At 37.3% G+C, this 22,244-nt stretch overlaps 1 protein-coding gene across 1 annotated transcript; it reads left to right on the top strand.

Moving 5' to 3' along the window:
* The first annotated feature begins 17,378 nt into the window (after positions 1–17,378).
* Positions 17,379–20,153, top strand: LOC131857843 (receptor like protein 22-like). The gene has a single exon (XM_059210598.1). The coding sequence runs from the start codon at positions 17,379–17,381 to the stop codon at positions 20,151–20,153; it is 2,775 nt and encodes a 924-aa protein (XP_059066581.1).
* The last annotated feature ends 2,091 nt before the right edge of the window (positions 20,154–22,244 follow it).

The raw sequence follows: 22,244 nt of genomic DNA, 5'->3' as shown, positions 1-22,244 counted from the left end.
AGAGTCTAGAACTCTAGGGTTTCAGGCTTGATATAGTGCAAAATGGTCCAGAACTCTAGGGTTCTTGGGTTTTGAGTTTGATATGTGAGGTTAACTTCGGGACTCTGGGGTTACAAGGTCCCAGGGTAAATCCATAGGATACCAAAAAAACATTTCGGAACTCTGGGGTTCTGGGATTTAAACTAATGGGGGTTAGATATGCAGGGCATAACACAACCCAAGGAGAACCAACCCCTGCACTAAGCTCCAACTCAATGATTACAATATCATATATAAAAATAAAAGTAATATCCTTGTTACAAATGAACTTTGTAACTCTCACACATGTCTCTCCATTGGTTCGCCTCTATCCAATTCTCTGTTGGTTCTCTGCTCACCTTCTCTCTACTATAACTTTACTAGTTCAACCTTTGTATCTTCTCTTCCGGTACTTAGTTCTCTTCTCACTACTGGTTCACAACTTTCTGGTTACTTCACTTGTCAGTTTAACCCCTGAACCATTATTCTCTATTTCTTCTCTACAGGATCACTCTTCTCTTATTCCTTTGCCAGTTCATTATGTGCAAGTTTAGACCACTATCAAGCTCAATGATAGTCTGTCGGTTGCTTCACCCTTCGTCGGTTACACTCTTCTAACATGTTCTCTCTTGAGCACTCAGTAACCTCTATGATTATTGATGAGCACTTGACTGATTATCTATCCAGTCCCACTCCATTTACTAGCCTAACTCTCTCTTGTAGCATAAGCTAATTTGGTCTTCGATTTGCATATTTATACTATGCCTTCCCACCAAAATGACATTCAAACTTCTGACACACTAGGGTTCCTTCATCAACCTTGAGGCAAATCAAATCCAATCAAATATCCTTCTAGAGATTGACCACCCACAATGGATCAATCAAACTCCACCAAGCCCGATGCGTCCAGAACACGTTTGCCATATTTGGCAAACATGACACCTCTTTCGGTCTACACTTGTCAAACACCTATGAAGCGATCACGCAGATAGCTTCACCTACCCTGATCAACACTTGGACACTTGGCCTTGATCATTAAGCCACTAAATCAGATCTATGTTGTCTAATCAATCTCATGCCGCACCCTTCTACACTCGAACCGTGATACACACTATCGACTTTAATATTGACCAGTCACCACCTACCTCACTGAACACAGTATGCATGACACCTATCTCCTACATGTCAACTTTATTGGCATCCACCTCTGCTAATTCTTTTGTGTCAATCCAAACAAGATCACCGACCAAACACACAACCTTTTTCATCTACCGGTTCACATACCCTGTCAGTTATACCCTAACCAGTCTGCCTTCAAGCTTGTAATTTTCTTGTCTTCTGGTGGAACACCATTACCAGTTACTTCACATTCTAGACCATTGCATACTCAAATTCATCAGACAAGAGCTCTTCACTTGTCACTTTATTAGCTTTACCAGTGGACATGCTTACCAGTAAGTACGTTGGTGACACCATGTCATCAATCTTCAATGGTCTCCATCTTAAATCCAGTTACACTCTCTTTCGGCAACTACTTAAACTTTGCCTTCTTCATCAATAGACTGGTTGTCCTATCAACTGGTTTGTCAAAGTGACAAACCTATCCTTCCCTCTTTGTGTCGGCAACTCATCATGTCTATCTGGTTAATCCCGTACATATCTTTGATTTCATGCACCTAAGGCAACTTAGTATTTCACTGGTTCATCCAGTGTGAGCCTTCAATCACCTACCTTCTACTCTTTTGTCTTATCTTGGAGGACTATGATGTATTCTATGCATAATAAGAGATAATCTCTACTTGTCAGTGGGAGTGGATCCTTGTCATCTCATTCAACATTGCACCATTATGGCTTCCTTGTTTGAGCAGGCATATCTTCAAGCATGCACATATGATCTAATTGGGTACACTCTCTATGAGTCTTCTCATCATTTGGTGACTGCATCTTTATCCGATGGGAGTCTTATTGTTTCACATCCAAAATAATGAATAATGATGAACAGTAAATACCTAGCAGGTACTGAGAGGGGGGGGTGAATCAGTATAGACAAAAATTTCTCCGATAACTTAAACTGCAAAGACTTCTCTAACTGGCAAATAGCATCATCAACCCAAATCAAGTCACTACCGGTAAAACACAATGAGACTGTAAAAGACATAAACCGGTAACACTTAGAACTTCTTAAAACCTAATATCTCATTTCAACTTCACCCATATGCTTAAGCAAGTAATACATCAGAAATACAATGACCATTAGATCAGCATGCTTTACCACTTAACAAAAAACACTAAATCATCACATGAAAAAGCATCACACATAAAACACTGATTTTTCACATGGAAACCCAACTGGGAAAAACCACGGTGGGAATGAATACCCACAAGTTATTCTTGAACTCTCTTGAAGTCCGCTTTGTTAGGAGTCTAGTCTAGTTAAAGACTTTACAACAGGTTCTGCTAGGAACTGGTCCTGCTAGGGATCACTCGGTTAAGGGATCGCTAAATACTTGGTTAGAGGTTAAAAACCTATTAAAGGTTGCCTCATAAGAGGATTTGAAGAACTCAATGATTTTGAGTCACCCTGTTAAAAGATTTACAAAAAGCTTGCTAAAGCTACTCGGTAAAGGGATTTTCCAACTGTTGAAATGGTTAGAAATCAATAGGTAATACACTAATTTGATAACAACACTCAATGCCATGGAAAATTCACTTCAGTTCCTTTACATCTGCAATCACAATCTACAGATCTCTACTCACTTCTCCGGTCTGGCAAGAATCACTTCACATACATCCATTTGCCAACAACTTCAAATGAAAAACATCATTGTCCTTATAGATAACAATTAGGTCGGTGGCCAAAACCTAAAACCCTAAGCATGTAGGTTAACAATACAATCGGTCCAATCCTGACCATTTAATCATATTACTTAGGATAAAACAATCTTGAACAAATCTCAAGACGTTCTTTATTGTCCGTTCTTCACTGCTTTTGGAAGCTGATAACCCATCACACGCTCTCCACTATTTACTAAGATTTTGCACATTCCCGAGGTAGATAGAATCAATCTCTTCATGAAAGATCCTCAAGGAAATCCTTCACACACACAATGTTGATGTGGCAACACAATCTAATCTTTTTCAATGCTAACTCATCATAGGATGTCGTCGATCGAATCGCACAGACTTGGAATGCATCAACCGGAAACCCTGAAGCTGATACTACCAACCGGTAGTCATATCAAGTGAAGGCCTGATACAAAATTTGCATATACCAGTGCACTTGCTAGTTTACTTACTTCAACATACCGGTTCACTTATACTAATTCACACTTCATCATATTGACATCAATGACAACATAAACTATCATCATATCATCAAACTCTGCACATATGCCAACAATATCCCCCTTTGGCATTGATGACAATACACAAAGATATCTCTACATTTTCTTCCATATTATATGTCTTCAATATTGCAGATATCTTTTCCACTTCACATCTTCTCCCCCTTTGACAAAAATGCCAAAGTGGAGGCACAAGCTTCCATGTTCCACTATGTTGCTCCCCCTGAGGCGTAGCATCCTTCAATACATAAATCCTGAAAATATTTGACAATGCAATACTTGACTGATGTGGAGAACATACCTTTGGTGATGCAGAGAGATCAACTCTGGAACTCTCCCTAAGGATTAAATCAACTCAAGGAGACACATCAAAGGATCCTCTACATGCTAGGTGATTCAAAACCAAACTCAACTCAACACACCCAACCAAGGATAACATCAAAATGGTTTGTTCCAACACCTCTATTGGTCTTAACACATCCCAAACACCATAAGACAAGGTTCTACACACCCCCAAACTCAGACTCAAACTCATAAACCAAACTTGCTCTTCTAGGCTCTATTCCTTGTAGCCCCCAAATCGGGTATTTTCAACTTTTCTCCAAATCATCCCAAAACACTTGACAAAAAAATTACATATTTAGACACCCATTTGGATGTTACACAACATATCAGAAAACCAATATATGTTGTTTTGGACGGACCCTTTTCTGTCCTCAAATGTGCCCCTTTTTAGCCTTAAAAACCACCCACTTTACAAAGGAAGTACCAACAAAACTTAACACCAGGTTACAAAACTTTTTACAGTATTCAATTAGGTTCCCAAAAAAAGGATTTTCAAGGTTTTAGGGGCTGCCCATCTCATCTATCCCGTGAAATCCCAAACCCTCACTTTTAGGCCTCCAAAACTAGGGCCTTCTCAAATCCGACTCTCCAAAAACTTTCAGATCCTATTAATGGATCAAAAACCTCATATTTAACCTGAAAAAACATAATCTAACATAAAACCAAGCACTTGTTAATACATTTTGCTCAGACCTTGAATGTGGCACCCCAAAAGCACTCTTTCTCACTCAACCCCATACTCTTGGGCATCAAAAACTTCAACTCCAGGTTCTTCCCTGCACATGAATGATTAAAGAACATATTTTACATTATTCTTGACCCATTCCACAAGCCACATTAACCACATAAAGTAGAATGGGTCAGATTCACAAAATGACTCTCAAACCCCTCTTAAACTGTCACCTACAGCAGATTTTAGGACAGTCAATATAAAACGTACAAAGTGATTGATTAAACCTGAAAACCAATGCAAAATGAAAGTTAAAACATTTCCCTATCACTTCCAAAAAGAATCAGATCAAAAGGTCTTGTAAAAATGAAATTACAATGGTTGCAAGTTCAGATTTTTGATCAAAATTGCAGGGAAAACTGGGTATTCATTGCTCCAACTTCAAAACTCTTACATTTCAATCAATTTTGACCATACTCCAATAACAACCAACCTCTCCCCATGTGAGAATGAGGTTTTTAAATGCATTTAGACTCCCAAAACCGAAATCAACCTCCCTAACTACCATTTTAACCAACTTTGGTTGTTTTACACATAATCACTCACTTGGTTTACATAACAACTTTTGACCTCCCTTGTGCTATGAAACTAATAAGAATTTCTATTACATGAATATGGTCTTTTGAGACCTTATGAACACAAAACATTAAACAAAACTCCTACTTTACCCTTGAACCCATTACATGCTCAATTTGCCCAATTTTGCCCATTTTGACAATTTTTACAACTCATTACAAAATAACTCATTTTATGAGTTTCATGACTTCCAATGGTCTTATTAACCATGATTACATATTTAAATGGTCAAGATTGACCTTACAACATCAAAATATTTATAATCTTCATTGCCCTTCAATGTGGCCTTATGATGGCCATGTTTGCCTTGGGTGCTCCTGCACCATACTCCCCACCTTTAAAATTTTCCAAGTCCCTTGGAAATGTTGTACCTGCAAAAAAAAATAAAAATAAAATATAAAAACTTGCACCATCTTCTCCTTGTTGTGCTCTCATCTTCACCTTAGGCTTATACTTGACCTCCTCCTGAAATCTGATCCATACTTTGACTCTTGCACTCCTCATTGCTTCTCTTTCCACTTGAATCTTTTTCATACTCTCATTATGTTGCTTCCATCTGCTCTTTATCTGACCTGCACCTTCACATATATTAAAAAATCTGAGACTCTGACTCTTTTCTTTCATCTTCACCCTTGGTTTCCTACTCATCATCAAAATCATCAAAAACAAGAAGCAATAGCATGCCCCTTCCATCATCTGACTTCTGCCAACATCCAGCATCTTCACCATGTTTGAAATCTCTGTCATAACAGCATACACCTGCAAAATAATCAGACCTACCATCCAAAGATAACTCATATTTTTATTAGCAACATACTTCATCTCCATGCTAGGAGAACTCATACTTTCACTAGCCTTGTCATGGGCCATCATCAATTCATCAACCAACTCAACTTCTTTTACCAACTCTTTCCTCATCTCATGCCATTCCTCTTGGCATTCCAACTCTCTATTCAACTTCAAGGCTTCATCATGAACCTTACAACTCACTATCATAGGGGTACCTTGCTGTACTATCCCTTTTCTCACATCCAAAGGACATTCCATTGTCCCAACCAAGATCACTCTTGCATACTCAAGCCCTTCAAGACTTAATTCCCTGCTGTCATTACCAGCATCTCTGTCTGCTAACTCTGTCTTAACTTTTAGAACCTTTTTATCAGTAGGTTCACCATCCTCTTCACAAGTTATTTGCTGCTCCTTGCACTCTTGCCCTATCAATGGACAACTTACCTCACCTTGAACATCTATATCCTCTTCTAGGATCCTTGTCTCAGCTTCATATACATCAGCACTATCAATTTTACCAGTCACCAATCCATCCTCCACTTTCTCTGTCAGCAAATCAATCTCATCTTCAACTATGACCTCTCTAGGCCATCCTTGCCTTGTCATTGACAATATACCAGCACTCTTACTCATATCAGCTTCTTCATTTGTCATCATCTCTGTCTCATCTGATCCACAAACCTTTTCATTATCAGATTCACATGCTTCATGTCCTATTAATGGACTCTTCACCTGCACAATTTCACCTTGTTCGTTCACCTCATACCTGCTCTTTTCTTCATCCTCATGTTCCTCATACCTTAGGAACTCTTTTCTTGTAATTAACCTCAACCTTGACATTCTCCATGCTGCCTTATCATCCTGCAATGGAGTCATCACAAACTTTTGTCCATCCTTGTTAATAACATATGTATTTTCTCTACCATCATGTAGGGCTCTAACACCAACTTGCCATACTCTACCCAAGATCATATGACAATCACTCAAAGGCATAACATCACATAAAATAGTATCATAATATGAACCAATGTTGAAAGAAACATATGCTTGCTCTTTAACATCAACCCATAGATCATTGCTTACCCCATATGCTCTGTAAGGTGACTCAAGAGGTATCCTTGGCAGGTTCAACTTTTCAACCATCTCTACTGAGACTAGATTTTCAAGAGAACCACTGCTAACAACAACCTTGCATACCTTACCCTTGCATTTACAATGTGTCCGGAATATAGAGTGCCCTTGACCATACCTTGCCCACATCTCTTCATCTTCTTCCATATTGGTTCAACTCCTATCTCTCAGTCTTCAACCTTCAATCACAAGAACATATTGTCTTCTTTCTGATCTTTTCAAAGTCATACCCACAAATCTCTAGATCTCCAAGCTTTGATACCACTTGATGTAGAGAGATCAACTCTGGAACTCTCCCTAAGGATTAAATCAACTCAAGGAGACACATCAAAGGATCCTCTACATGCTAGGTGATTCAAAACCAAACTCAACTCAACACACCCAACCAAGGATAACATCAAAATGGTTTGTTCCAACACCTCTATTGGTCTTAACACATCCCAAACACCATAAGACAAGGTTCTACACACCCCCAAACTCAGACTCAAACTCATAAACCAAACTTGCTCTTCTAGGCTCTATTCCTTGTAGCCTCCAAATCGGGTATTTTCAACTTTTCTCCAAATCATCCCGAAACACTTGACAAAAAAATTACATATTTAGACATCTATTTGGATGTTACACAACATATCAGAAAACCAATATAGGTTGTTTTGGACGGACCCTTTGCTGTCCTCAAATGTGCCCCTTTTTAGCCTTAAAAACCACCCACTTTACAAAGGAAGTACCAACAAAACTTAACACCAGGTTACAAAACTTTTTACAGTATTCAATTAGGTTCCCAAACAAATGATTTTCAAGGTTTTAGGGGCTGCCCATCTCATCTATCCCATGAAATCCCAAACCCTCACTTTTAGGCCTCCAAAACTAGGGCCTTCTCAAATCCGACTCTCCAAAAACTTTCAGATCCTATTAATGGATCAAACACCTCATATTTAACCTGTACAAACATAATCTAACATAAAACCAAGCACTTGTTAATACATTTTGCTCAGACCTTGAATGTGGCACCCCAAAAGCACTCTTTCTCACTCAACCCCATACTCTTGGGCATCCAAAACTTCAACTCTAGGTTCTTCCCTGCACATGAATGATTAAAGAACATATTTTACATTATTCGTGACCCATTCCACAAGCCACATTAACCACATAAAGTAGAATGGGTCAGATTCACAAAATGACTCTCAAACCCCTCTTAAACTGTCACCTACAGCAGATTTTAGGACAGTCAATATAAAACGTACAAAGTGATTGATTAAACCTTCAAACCAATGCAAAATGAAAGTTAAAACATTTCCCTATCACTTCCAAAAAGAATCAGATCAAAAGGTCTTGTAAAAATGAAATTACAATGGTTGCAAGTTCAGATTTTTGATCAAAATTGCAGGGAAAACTGGGTATTCATTGCTCCAACTTCAAAACTCTTACATTTCAATCAATTTTGACCATACTCCAATAACAACCAACCTCTCCCCATGTGAGAATGAGGTTTTTAAATGCATTTAGACTCCCAAAACCGAAATCAACCTCCCTAACTACCATTTTAACCAACTTTGGTTGTTTTACACATAATCACTCACTTGGTTTACATAACAACTTTTGACCTCCCTTGTGCTATGAAACTAATAAGAATTTCTATTACATGAATATGGTCTTTTGAGACCTTATGAACACAAAACATTAAACAAAACTCCTACTTTACCCTTGAACCCCATTACATGCTCAATTTGCCCAATTTTGCCCATTTTGACAATTTTTACAACTCATTACAAAATAACTCATTTTATGAGTTTCATGACTTCCAATGGTCTTATTAACCATGATTACATATTTAAATGGTCAATATTTACCTTACAACATCAAAATATTTATAATCTTCATTGCCCTTCAATGTGGCCTTATGATGGCCATGTTTGCCTTGGGTGCTCCTGCACCATTTAGTTCACCTCTTGAAGGGGCAGCACCTCTAATTCACCTCTTAAGTAGGTAAATGTAGCCTTCAGTAGAGGCTTGGTGAATATACCTGCTAATTGCTCCTTACTGGAAACATGTTCCAATACAACCTCTTTGTTCTAAACTTTCTCCCTCAAGAAATGATACTTGAGCTCGAAGTGCTTGGTTCTAGCATGCAATACCAGATTCTTGGAGATATTAATGGTACTTGTGTTATCACAGAAGATACTCACCGATTCAGATACAGGGACTTTGAAACCACTTAATACATGCTTCATCCAAATTGTTTGAGTACAATTCATAAATGCTGCTACATATTTTGCTTTTGTTGTGGACTAAGAGATACAACTCTGCTTCTTGCTCATCCATAAGACTAGTCTACCACCAAGAAAGAATGCACCACCGGTTGTGCTCTTTCGATCATCCACATTACTAGCCCAGTTGGCATCGGTAAACACTTTGAGATTGAAATCATTATTGTATGGATACCACAATCCATAATCTATAGTTCCCTTTAGATATCTAAGAATCTGCTTGACTGATATCAAGTGGGATTCTTTTGGACTTTTCTAAAAATGTGCAGCAATGCCCACTGCATGTGCAATGTCTGGTCTACTATGTACTACATAGTGAAATTTACCAATCATTGACCAGTATTCCTTTTCATTCACCAACGCTGAATCATCTTCTTTAGACAATTTACAACTGATCATCATCGATGTACCAACCAGTTTGTTGTCTTTTATGCGAAAGGTCTTCAAGACCTCTTTGACATACTTGGACTGAGTGATAAAGATACCATCTTTCATTTATTGAATTTTTAGTCCAGTGAATAACTTGATCTCTTTGATTAGTGACATCTCAAATTCCTTCTTCATTTCATCGGCAAATGTATGGCTCATCTTATCATCTCCACCAAAAATTATGTCATCAACAAACACTTCACAGATCAGAATTTGATATCCTTCTGACTTCAGATAGATATTGCTATCTTCACTTGTTCTTTTAAATCCAATCTTCGTAAGGTTGGAGTCTAAACGTTCATACCATGCTCTAGGTGCTTTCTTCAATCCATACAAGGCTTTATGTAGCCTACACACCATATCACTATCTTCTATTAGGGAAAACCCATCTGGTTGCTCTATATACACTTCAAGTATTCCATTCAGAAATGCAGATTTTAAATCCATCTGATACACTTTGAATCCCTTGAAGGCTGCATATGCAAGTAGCATTCAAAATCCTTCCAATATAGCTATCGGAGCAAAGGTTTCTCCATAGTCTTCTCCTTCTTCTTGAGCATATCCCTTACATACCAATCTTGCTTTGTTTCTTTCCACTGTGCCATCTTCATTCAGCTTGTTTCTGAAAACCCATTTGGTGCCAATAACATTTTTGTGCTCAAGTCTGGGTACCAAAGACCATGTACCATTCTTTTCTATCTGGTCACGTTCTTCTTCCATAGCCTTAATCCAGTCTTCATCTTTGTGTGCCTCTTTAAATGTTTTGGGCTCAAATTCAGAAATCATGCAAGAATTCTCTCTGACGTTTCTTGTTGTAAGTATTCCTGCATCCTTATCCCCTATGATTTGCTTTGGATCATGATGCAACTTTACATACCTAGGAACGATCTTATCTGATTCCTCTAGCTTTTCCTCTTCATCCTCATCTTCATCTTCATCTACCACAGCATCTACTGGTGTAGGAGCATTGTTGATTGTACTTGGTTGTTTTGCAACTGGTTCCCAAAAGGTTACACTTGATTCATCTACCCCTCACTCGCTGTTGGTTTCCTCAGGTTTCTTAGAGGTTTCATCAACTCTAACATTGATACTTTCAACAATTTTTTGAGTCCTATTGTTAAAACACTTGAGATCTTTGCTCTTGGTGGAATACCCTAGGAATATTCCCTCATCACATTTTGCATCAAACTTGCTCTGGTGTTCACTTCTCTTGATATAACACTTGCTACAAAATACTCTAAAGTAGCTTACTACTAGAGTCTTACCAATCCAATACTCATAAGGAGTTTTATCCTTACCTTTCTTGATGAGTACCCGGTTCATAATGTAGACTACAGTGCTCACTGCTTCTCTCTAAAAAGTGTGAGCAACCTTCCCTTGAATCAACATCGTTCTAGTTGCTTCAACTATAGTCTGGTTGTTCCTTTCTGCTAGGCCATTCTGTTGTGGAGTCCAGGGGGCAGACAATTGCCTCTTGATGTCGTTATCTTCACAGTACTTATTGAATTCACTAGAAGTGAATTCACCTCCTTGTTTTGTTCTAAGGCATTTGATCCTCTTACCGCTTTCCTTTTCAACTAGTGCTCTAAAGGCTTTAAACTTTCCAAAAGATTCAAACTTGTCTTTCAAGAATGTGACCCACATCATTCTTGAGCAATCACCAGTGAGAATCATAAATTACCTATCTCCCTGAACACTCCTAGTTTTGATAGGACCACACAAATCAATATGCACAAGATCAAGTAAATTATCTGCTATGAAAGATTTACCTTTGAAGGTTGAGGAAGACATTTTCCCTAGTTGACATTCTCTGCACAAAGGATTCTCTGGTTTGTTCAGCACAGGCAATCCTCTAACTGCCTTGATCTTACTAGCCTTCACAATATTATCAAAATTTACATGGCAGAGTCTTCTATGCCATATCCAACTGTCATCAAACTTAGCCATTAGAGATTCACTGATATTTGTATTTAATTAAAATAAGTTATCTCTAGTCTGCATACCAGAGGCCATCAGTTCACCACTCTTTCCTTTTATTTTGCACACTCCACCTTTGAATTCCAGAGTGAGTCCTTTATCATTCAGCTGGGCAACACTCAAAAGGTTATGTCTGAGACCTTCTACCCAATACACATTATCAGCACTGCTTTTTCCATTAAGAGAGATGGACCCTTTGCCTTTTACCATACATGGTGCATCATTACCAAATTGGACTACACCTCCATCATACTCTTCCAGTGACAGAAAAGTTTTCCGGTCACCAGTCATGTGGTGAGAACATCCACTATCAATAATCCACTCATTAGAATTATTAAAGCGGGAGACAAGAGCCTTCTTGTCTAGCACATCTTCCTTAATGGCTACAAACACTATGTCTTCGCTTTCTTCATCTTCTGATTCATCATCAGTGACACCTTCATCGACTGCAACAAGACAGTTTCTCCTATTTCCTCCTTTGAAATTTTTAAACTTCTCCGGTTTGTCCTTAATATCACTATTAGGACAATTGAAAGCAATGTGTCCTATCCTATTGCAAGAAAAACATTTCAAAGGGAGCTTACCTCTATATTTTCCAGTTCCCTTAGGAAGTCTCTTGGCAAGAAGAGCTTCAAATTCCATTAGGATCTCCTCATCATCCATATCTCTATTTTGTCTAGGTTCATAGCTGGTACTAGCTTCTTTTCCCTTTCTAGATAGTGCAACAGATGCTCTAAAGGATGATTTAGTCTTCTGAACACTGTCATCATAACTATTTAGATCATATGCGGTCAACTTAGCAATTATGGACTCTAGGGATACCTTTGTCTTGTCAATAGATCTCAACTCCTGAATAGTGGCAACCGTTATTGCATAGACTGGTAATAAGGATCTCAAAACCTTGCTAACAATGGTGGGATCATCCATTGTACCTCCTGCACTCTTGATGTCTCCAACAACAGTTTTAATTCTTATCCCATATTGTTGAATGGTCTCTCCTTCAACCATCTGCATGTCTTCAAATTTTCCTCTAAAGCTTTCTTCCTTAGCGTGCTTCACATGCTCATCACCACCATAGATAGTCTCCAAAGTATCCCATACATCTTTGGGATTGTCTCTATCCTGAACATCTATAAACTCAATATCAGATAGACTGCTGATGAGAGCTTCCATGACTTACCCATTCTCCTAAATTTTTCTTCTTTGATCATCAGTGAGAGTACTGGTAGGGACAACATAAGTATCACATGCTCTCCACCATTTACTAAGATTTTGCACATTCCCGAGGTAGATAGAATCAATCTCTTCATGCAAGATCCTCAAGGAAATCCTTCACGTGCACAAGGCTGATGTGGAAATGTGATCTAATATTCATTTCAATGCTAACTCATCATAGGATGTCGTCGATCAAATCACACAGACTTGGAATGCATCAACCGAAAACCCTGAAGCTGAGACTACCAACCAGTAGTCATATCAAGTGAAACCCTAATACAAACTTTGCATATACCGGTTCACTTGCCAGTTTACTTACTTCAACATACCGGTTCACACTTCATCATACCGATTCACACTTCATCATATTGACATCAATGACAACATACACTATCATCATGTCATCAAACTCTGCATCTATGCCAACACAAACATCCAACAACATACCGGTTGGCACTTCTACATTAGCTCACTTGCCAGTTGGCAACAATGCACTTCCAACATATCACTTACCGTTTGTTATCCAATACCAGTCTCCAAACCTTATGTCTTCAACACAAGCCAATACTAACTTATGTACCGGTGACTCCAATGATCATTATGCTAGATGGCATTCTCTTCCTTCCTGGTGACCTGCTATGCTAGTTGACATCAATGACACTATTTTTGGTATGCATCAATGACAACACTACTCATCAATCTCCCATACCAATTGACATCAATGACAACACAATGGCAACAATTTTGTTATGATTTCTTGCCTTTAAATCTTTCTAGTTAAAAGATCTACCTTATTTACTTTCTAGTTAAAAACATACGTAGAATCTATTCTTTGTATATTATTAGAAGGTAGTCACACCTTGTAAAATAATTAGAGAGTGGATGTAAAACATCATTAACATTTGTCTCAATCATTAATTTTTAGTTGTCACTTCCATGGGTGAAAGAATATAGAGTTAGGTGGCAAATCTGTCAAACAACAACAATCAATATTAAGGTTTTTTTTTCTTGGAAGAGATGAAAAAGGATTTTCACAAGGAGATAGCATGGGAAGAGGAAGGCTTATCATCCTTTAAGGCAATTTTTTCCTTTGAAATACATGGTAGTGGGGGGTCTTGACTTTGGTGAAGGGAATTATGGGTCAAGGCAAGGTTAGTGATAGGAATGTTCTATAAACAATAGTTAAAAATTGTATAAATAAGACCCTTGTGTAACAAAGGATAAATCCCTTTAGCAACACATTTTTTTATGAAAGAGAAAAGGAAAAATAAGTAACTTAAAGGGTTTGTGGTGACTTAAGTGATTTAGGAGAGAGTAGTGGTAGCCATGGACTATAGAAAATCTCCCCTCCAAAGTGAAATATTTTATTAAGTAATAACTTATATCTCCCCATGGCAACAACACCTTTTCTCTACTAAATCCATATTGGTGCCTTTTCAGTCTCTCTCCATCTTCCAAAAAAAAGAAAAATGTAATCCTCATATGCTTTTTCTTGGCTTAATTGAGGGACTTTCTCACGCTATTCATGAATAACAACATATAGATATTCGTCACTATCTTTCATAATTTTGAACAAGGGATTTTTTCCCCTATCAAAAAATCCCAAACTTGGGTATTTTTTTTACGAGAGTCATACAAAGTGGGCTCAACTCATAAGCTCTGGCTTCCCATGATTGAAATTATTGTGTACCTAAAACCAAAACACTCAACACTACCAGAACCTAGAGCAAGAAAAACTAATCTTTTAGTAGATAGTTCTAGAAACTAATTGAAATAAAATCTTGTGGCTGACCAAAATCCCCTTTCTAGCTAACACACAAGAAAAAACATAAAGTTAATTCTCTTTCTTCTCTCCATAGTTTCTTTATTTCTTTATAAACAATAATTATTGCAGGGAGTCCTTCTACAAGGTGTACTCATACACTTTTCTATTGTGAATAAAGATATTAATTTTATAAATCTCCCAGGGATATATATTACTATCAATTTGGCAATCATTACCCAAATATTCTTCATAAAGTTTAGAGATGTCATGGCATTGCCAAGTCACCAAATCCTTTCTTTTCCACCTCAGCTCTAGAAAGTTATTCACATTTCACACAAGAATAACAATAAATACTAATTTAAATATTTCATTTTTATGCATAATTAATCAACCCTTCATATCTATTATTGTTTAAAATATATCCTTGATGACATGATGAGGGATTTCCAATATTTAAACTTTAATATTTCATTAGAAAATGTATCCACGACTTTATTTCCCTCTCTATAGGTGTGGGTAGCTTCCCAATTTTGAGAACAACTCTATAATATGCTTACTATCCTCCATATAATTTTTAATTTTCCATGACAAGGAAGCTTTTGACCCTAGAACATTTATTAAATTTTTTTAATCCCCCTTCAATTGAGACATTATTAAACCAATGGATGAAGTTTCCTTTAAGACCCCACCAAAAGACGATAGCTTCCATTTCATAGCTTCCATTTCATTGTTAGTTTTTGACCCCAAATATTCAATCATATTCCTTCTATCAGTCTCCCCTTAGAATCCCTTATAATTCCCACAATCATTGCCACACCAGCTTTTGTCTTGCTACACTTGTCAAAATTTAACTTAACCCAATATTCACCTAGCCTTCTCCATCATACATGGCTTTCTCTTATTAGGTAGAGTAGTTGATGATTGTAGTTAAATTTTCTTTTCATGACAATAATTATTGTTGTAATATACATTTATTTTATTTTACTTTTTATTGTATTGAGAAACCTTAACCTAAAATATGCAACCATTATCAAAAAAAATCTAGTTACTTTAAATTTAACAATTAAAAAATGATATCTAATAGTAATTGGAAGGGGAAAACTATGTATTTTAAAGAAAGTGTGAAATGTTTGGATTTTATTTGTGGTTACAACCTTGTTAATTATAGTTAGCACAAGCTTTCTATATAGACTCAAAGACTTGTAACTAAATCTTTAGAAAAATTGGGTAAGATTATAGAGAGGGATTTGTTTATTAATTTGTTCAAAATCACTATTTTGCAAACAATCTAAAGACTAGGAATTTATTTATATCCTTTGAGAATCAAAATCCTAATAGATGATACATAGAAAACATATGAAAATATGAGAAACAAAATAGGGCATGGGTATTAGAAGCACTACATACCTTCTCTTTCTATGAACACACCACACACAAATTAAACCCACTACTTAGAATGTAGTTCAAGATAAGATTGTATATATCTTATCTCAATGGAAAAATTTGTACATATGATGGATTATAGTCAACAAATTATTGTAGATTGTCAAATTGTAGAAAGAAGTAACTTTCAATTAAATTATTTTGCCACCATGTCATATCTATAACATTATTAATTGTCATTTGAAACATTAATAGAGTTGGCAATTTTTGCAATGCCATTTTCAAAATAAATCAATAAAAAATACACAAAAGTTTAAAATGTATGACATGTACAATAGTGATCATGTCATTCAAACCATTAATAGAGTGGACACATGATTTAATGAATTAGATCCTTAAGATATCATTTTTTTAAAAGAAGAATTTTTTTTCTTTTACATTCATTATATCCAATATATAAATAAATAATATTTTACAATTATTTGAAATAGAAAATTAAATACAAGCTATAAGATTTTTGTTCAATTTTTTTTTAATTATATATTTGATTAACTGAACCAATGAAAAAAAGGAATGTTTGGTCTGTGCCTCATAAGTTGTTTAATGTCTTACTTTTGTTATGGGGCCTTTCAGTTTTAATATTCTTTGTTGTATTAACTGTTGATTAAGACTTCATGGAACTTTTATAATGTAAAGGGTTTCAGTCCCTTCAAAACCTGTTTTTGTCTTAATAAAAAACTAATAACATTAGAACTGAAAATTAAACTTCTAATTTAAAACACTAAGAAAAATATGAGATTTCCTATCAAATATTAAAACTTTAAAAACGTCTTAATCTGAATGAGTGTATGAGGACCACCCCGAATTTTGTATGCTTTACCAGTGCACAGTTTATCCACTTGGATGTGAGACTGCTACTTTTTCACTCAAAGTAATATATGGACGGGAAAATGGTAGATGTGGGACGGCTACTTTTCCACTTACAAAGTAATGCATGGAAGATGGTAGATGCGATTGTGTCGATGTGAGACCACCGCACTCCCACTTGTTCAATAATACATCGAATACGATAATAAATACTGTGTGAATGTGAGACCAATACACTTCCACTCATTCAATCGTACATAGAAATGACAAAACTATCATGATCGAGTGACTCTTTGATTCATTCAATAATACTGAGAATATGTCTGATTGTGCAAGTATGAAAACACTACATTTCAACTTGTTCAATAATAGTAATTGTGTGAATGTGAAAGTAAATGTCTACTTTTCGAATCCTCCAATAATAAACGGCACGCCCATTATCACAACGATGTTTAAGCGAACCAAGGGATGTATTTAGTCATCATATTCCCTGTTCTCTGATCAGCTCTTTTAATTGATATGCACTTTAGTTTGCGGAAGACATGGAAGCTACGCTTGCATATAGCAGAGTTGCCCTTACAGTCATAACAATATCATGGGGCCTCTTATGTTTCATCGCTTATCCTGCAATTGCGTGCCCCCTCACTGAAAGAAATCTTCTCCTGGACTTCAAGGAAGCAGTTGTAGATGAGGAGAGAAAGCTAAGTTCCTGGCACGGATTGAATTGCTGCACATGGAGTGGGGTTGGTTGTAACTTCGGCACAGGCCATGTTTCTTTACTCGATTTGAGTGGATACGAGTTGGAGGGTTACATCCATTCATCGTTGTTCGAACTTGCAGAGTTAGAGCACCTCGATCTCAGTGAGAACTACTTCAAAGGTACATTCGCTCCACATATTGGAATGTTAAAGAAACTCACTTTTCTTAATTTGTTTGATGCTGGCGATGTAAATGAATTCTATGTAAGTGAATTTAATGTGAGTTTGGAAAGCTTATCAAATCTGGTAAGCTTGGAAAATCTGTGTCTGGATGGAGTAAACATCTCTGTAAGCAAAGGGTGGGGTGAAGCTGTTGGCAATCTACACAACCTTCAACAACTCAGCATGTCTGACTGTGGGCTTAGCGGACCAATTCCCAATTTCCTGCTCAACCTCACTTCTCTCCTTCATCTCCGTCTTTCACAGAATTCTTTGTCAGCGCAAATACCTGCTTGGTTTGAAAATGTGACTGCCCACTTGGTGTCACTTGATCTCTCCGACAATTACAATCTTGGAGGAGATATTTCTGTCATAGGGCAACATATTTCTCCGTCACTGACTAGCATTATTCTTTCACGGACAGCTGTGGAGGGCGAAATTCCATCTGCTATAGGGAATATGTCATCCTTGGAGATTCTTCGTCTGTTCAATACTAGTATTGAAGGTAAAATTCCTCTGTCCATCGCGAATCTCTCTAAACTTGTTTGTTTGGATCTGTTCTACAACAAGTTAACGGGGTCAATCCCACCTTCGTTGGGAACACTTTCTTCCCTTTCATATCTTGACCTCAGGCACAATCAATTCGATGGCCCAATTCCACACACAGTTTCAGATCTTGTTAGCATAAAACACCTTTGGCTGAACTCCAATAGTTTAAGTGGCTCCATTTCCCTTTCTCTCTTCGATAATCTCACTAGACTTGAATATCTGTTCCTTTCCGATAATCACCTAACTGTGACTAGTGATTCAACATGGCTTCCACAGTTTAAAAACCTCAGGGCTCTGCGACTATCTTCCTGCAAGTTAGAAAGAATTCCACCGTTTCTAGTGACCCAATATGACTTGATAGAGCTGGATCTGTCTGCTAACAGCATCGCAACAAATATTCCATCATGGATATGGGACTTGACCAGTCTTTATTATTTGAACCTTAGTTGCAACCAATTAACAGGTTCGCTGCCGTCTGGTCTAACATTCATGAAGCTTTCGTATCTCGATCTGCACAGTAACAGCTTAGAAGGTCCTCTTCCTCTTCCTCCTGATGCTCACCTGTTGGATCTGTCGGTTAATCATTTTAATGGTTCTATTCCTGCTGATTGGGGTGCATACCTTTCAAATATGTGGTTTTTATCCTTGTCGGGGAACAATCTCAGTGGAGCCATTCCAGATTCCATTTGCCCTTCAGATTTGCAAGTTCTTGACCTCTCAAGTAATATGCTGAGCAGCATTCCTCCTCATTTGACAAGGAAATGTTCTGTTCTCAGTGTTCTAGATTTGGCGCAGAATCATCTGGAAGGTAAAATTCCAGCAGAATGGAGAAACCTGAAACAGCTTAATACATTGAAGCTTGCTGGTAATCAGTTGAGAGGAGTTCTTCCGTCTTCGCTTTCAAAATGCCGCTCTCTGCAAGTATTGGATTTGGGAAATAATAATTTACAAGGCACAATCCCCCATTGGATTGGAAAGCTATCACAACTGCATGTGTTGGTGTTAAGGTCCAATCATTTCCATGGCAGTGTCCCACACCAGGTGATTCACCTTCCAAATCTTCAAATTCTGGACCTTTCACACAACCACCTTTCAGGACCTATCCCAAGCAACCTTACAAACTTGCTTGCAATGGTCAATGCATCACAGAGTAATCCAAACCATTTGGAAAAGCATACTAACGATAATACAATATATACAAATAAAATTGCAATTTCCTGGAAAGGTGCCGATGCTGAGTTTGTGAAAGTTCTTTTCATTCTTAAATGTATTGATCTTTCAAACAACAATTTATCGGGGAATATTCCTCTCACAATGGGATCCCTTAAGGGCTTGATAGCCCTTAATATTTCAAGAAATCATCTCAGTGGCCAAATCCCGAAGACACTGGGAGGCATGGATCAGCTAGAGTCTCTGGACCTCTCACTAAACAGGCTGAATGGCGAAATTCCGTTAGAACTTCAGTTGCTGAGTTATTTGCAGTTCTTGAATCTATCTTACAACATGCTTGATGGAAAAGTACCCCACGGGGGGCAGTTTCTAACCTTTGGGGAGTCGTCCTACTTAGGCAATCCTAAGCTAAGTGGGATTCCATTTACCAATACAAGAGTCTGCAACAACTCTTCTGGCTATGACAACTGCACAAGTATTGATACAATTGGTAAAGTAGAGAATTCAGATGGTGAAATGAAAGGGTGGGGGATCGGACTTGGATTGAGTTATGGTTTGGGATTCTCTATTGTGATTGGAATATTGACTTTCAATAAGAGGGTGAGAGGGAGAGTCTTCAATTTGTATGATGATGCAATTTTAGCTGTTGATCGGTGTATAACAGGGAATAAGTTCAAGTAGATACCATTATACATAGGGTTGGTTTAGTATACATGGACAAAGTTTTCTGTTAGTATACGACCACTGCAACTTTGTAAGCATGAGGGAAGCTAGAAATTGCTTGTGCTACTGATGCCGTCAATATTTTAATGCGTAATATATGTGATTGTTACAGTTTTTGTTTTTAGAAATTAATGTGATGTGTAAAATGTAATTTAAGGGATAAACTTATATATTTATAAGTTTTTTAAATTAAATTTATTATTTAAATATATAACTATAATATATAATTTTTTGAATATTAATTGATCTTTATTATTTTAAATTTACTAATTATATATATTTTTTACTTAAAAATATGGTATATGATAAGATCAATTTTTGGATTAGATCAGGGAGTTCAATTCAATTTATCTATTTCAAAATTTAAATTTTTATTTGTTGCTGACCTTTTTTTTTAACAATCTAAATGTTTTTATGGTATAATGGCCAAACCAATTGAATTAGAATACTACTTGTTCTTATATAACTATTGTGTTCTTATAAAAAAGAAGTACCAACTTCCAACCTAAAAATAGACACAAAGTCTGATGGGAGTGGTACTGTGTGCTAGGGTTTTAGAGGGGGTTGGTGATTCAGAAGAGGGCAAAGATGATGATGGGGAAGTAGATGATGAGGAGTTTGCCTTGGTTGTGGTGGATGCTAGCTTGGGTTAGGTTTTTTTTTGCCCGGTTCGGTGTTTTCTTTGCTCTAGTAGGTGTGTTTGGTGTCTTCCTTTGCATGATTGGGGTTGTTGTGTCATGGTTTGGGCTATGGATGAACACCTTTGTGCCATGGACCTTTGTTTTGGGGTTTTGTTCCTTTGACGTGTTTTTGTGTGTCTCATTCATGGGTAGTCGACGGTTACAGGCTATGTTGGAATGGTGGTTGGGCCTGTTTGTTTTTGGGGCAACAAATGCTCATTGGTCCAACTTTGTCTTCGCAGGTTCGTTGGCTACTCGTTGCCCTCCTACTCTAGATTTGTGGTGCCCTTCATGTACTCCTCTCTGGGATACTTTTCTTTTCCTTATGACAACGGGAGTAGGGGTTTCGGTGGGTGGAGATTGTGGGCTATTGTTGGTTGTGCCCTATTTAAGTGTTGTGGCATTTGTTTGTTGTCGATTGTTGGTTGCATCCTTGTCTGCTTTGTTGGCCTTTGGTGTGCCTCCTCACAACATTTCTTTGGCTCACATTCATTTGTGGAGTAGCTTTACTTGGGGATGGATTCTTATGGAGGCTTTGGTGTTACAATGGGATCTTATGCTCTGTATCTCTAGACCTATAGAGCTAGGCTTTTGGGCAAAGTTGGGTTTCTTTCTCAGGTATTGCAGGTCTTTGGAGTGCTAGCAACAATAATGAAGGGAAACTGAGAGTGGGGGTGAATCAGTTTTCACTAGAATCACAAATTTAACCTTGAATGTAAATCTGATTAACTGCAGCAATAAGAAAGATAAGCACAATAACAACACAACACATAACACCAAACTTTTGACGTGGAAAACCCGGTTAAGGGAAAATCCATAGTGGGAACCTACCCGCAATAAGATGATACTCTACAATAGTATGTGAAATAATTACAATGGGAATGCACTTGCATTTAGGCTCACTACCTAGAGCTCACTGCTCAAAGAACAATAACTTGGAAGGCTACAACCCTCAGGGAAGGTTCACTACCTTACAAGGAAGTCTCACTGACTTACAAAAAATTTGTACAACAATCTGGAAATAAATGAACTAAAAAAAATACTATCTATAAATGCTTGAGAATAGTTCTGATTAAGCACAATTGTCTGCTCTGCAATTGTTCAATCTCTGCTCAAACACAATTGTGAATGATTTCTTCACTTGTTCGCACAAATGTCTCTTTGATGATGCATACACCTCACTAATACATAAATTGCATGAATAATGCATCTATATATGGTGATCATCAACCTTGACAACAAGTTTGGCTCAACCCAAAAAGACCTAATTATAAAAACTTAACACCCGATACAAAGATCAATCACCAGACCAATATTATGACATACATGGTATAACATGGAGACAAAACAAATGCTCAAACATGCAACA

This window comes from Cryptomeria japonica, chromosome 8 (genome assembly GCF_030272615.1).
Source record: "Cryptomeria japonica chromosome 8, Sugi_1.0, whole genome shotgun sequence".
In the NCBI taxonomy this organism is placed as follows: domain Eukaryota; kingdom Viridiplantae; phylum Streptophyta; class Pinopsida; order Cupressales; family Cupressaceae; genus Cryptomeria; species Cryptomeria japonica.
The sequence above is the reverse complement of the archived record's forward strand: the minus strand, read 5'-3'. Positions and strand labels throughout refer to the sequence as shown.

Coding starts and splice junctions, on each gene's coding strand:
- LOC131857843 (XM_059210598.1), top strand. CDS start 17,379: ATGGAAGCTACGCTTGCATATAGCAGAGTTGCCCTTACAGTCATAACA.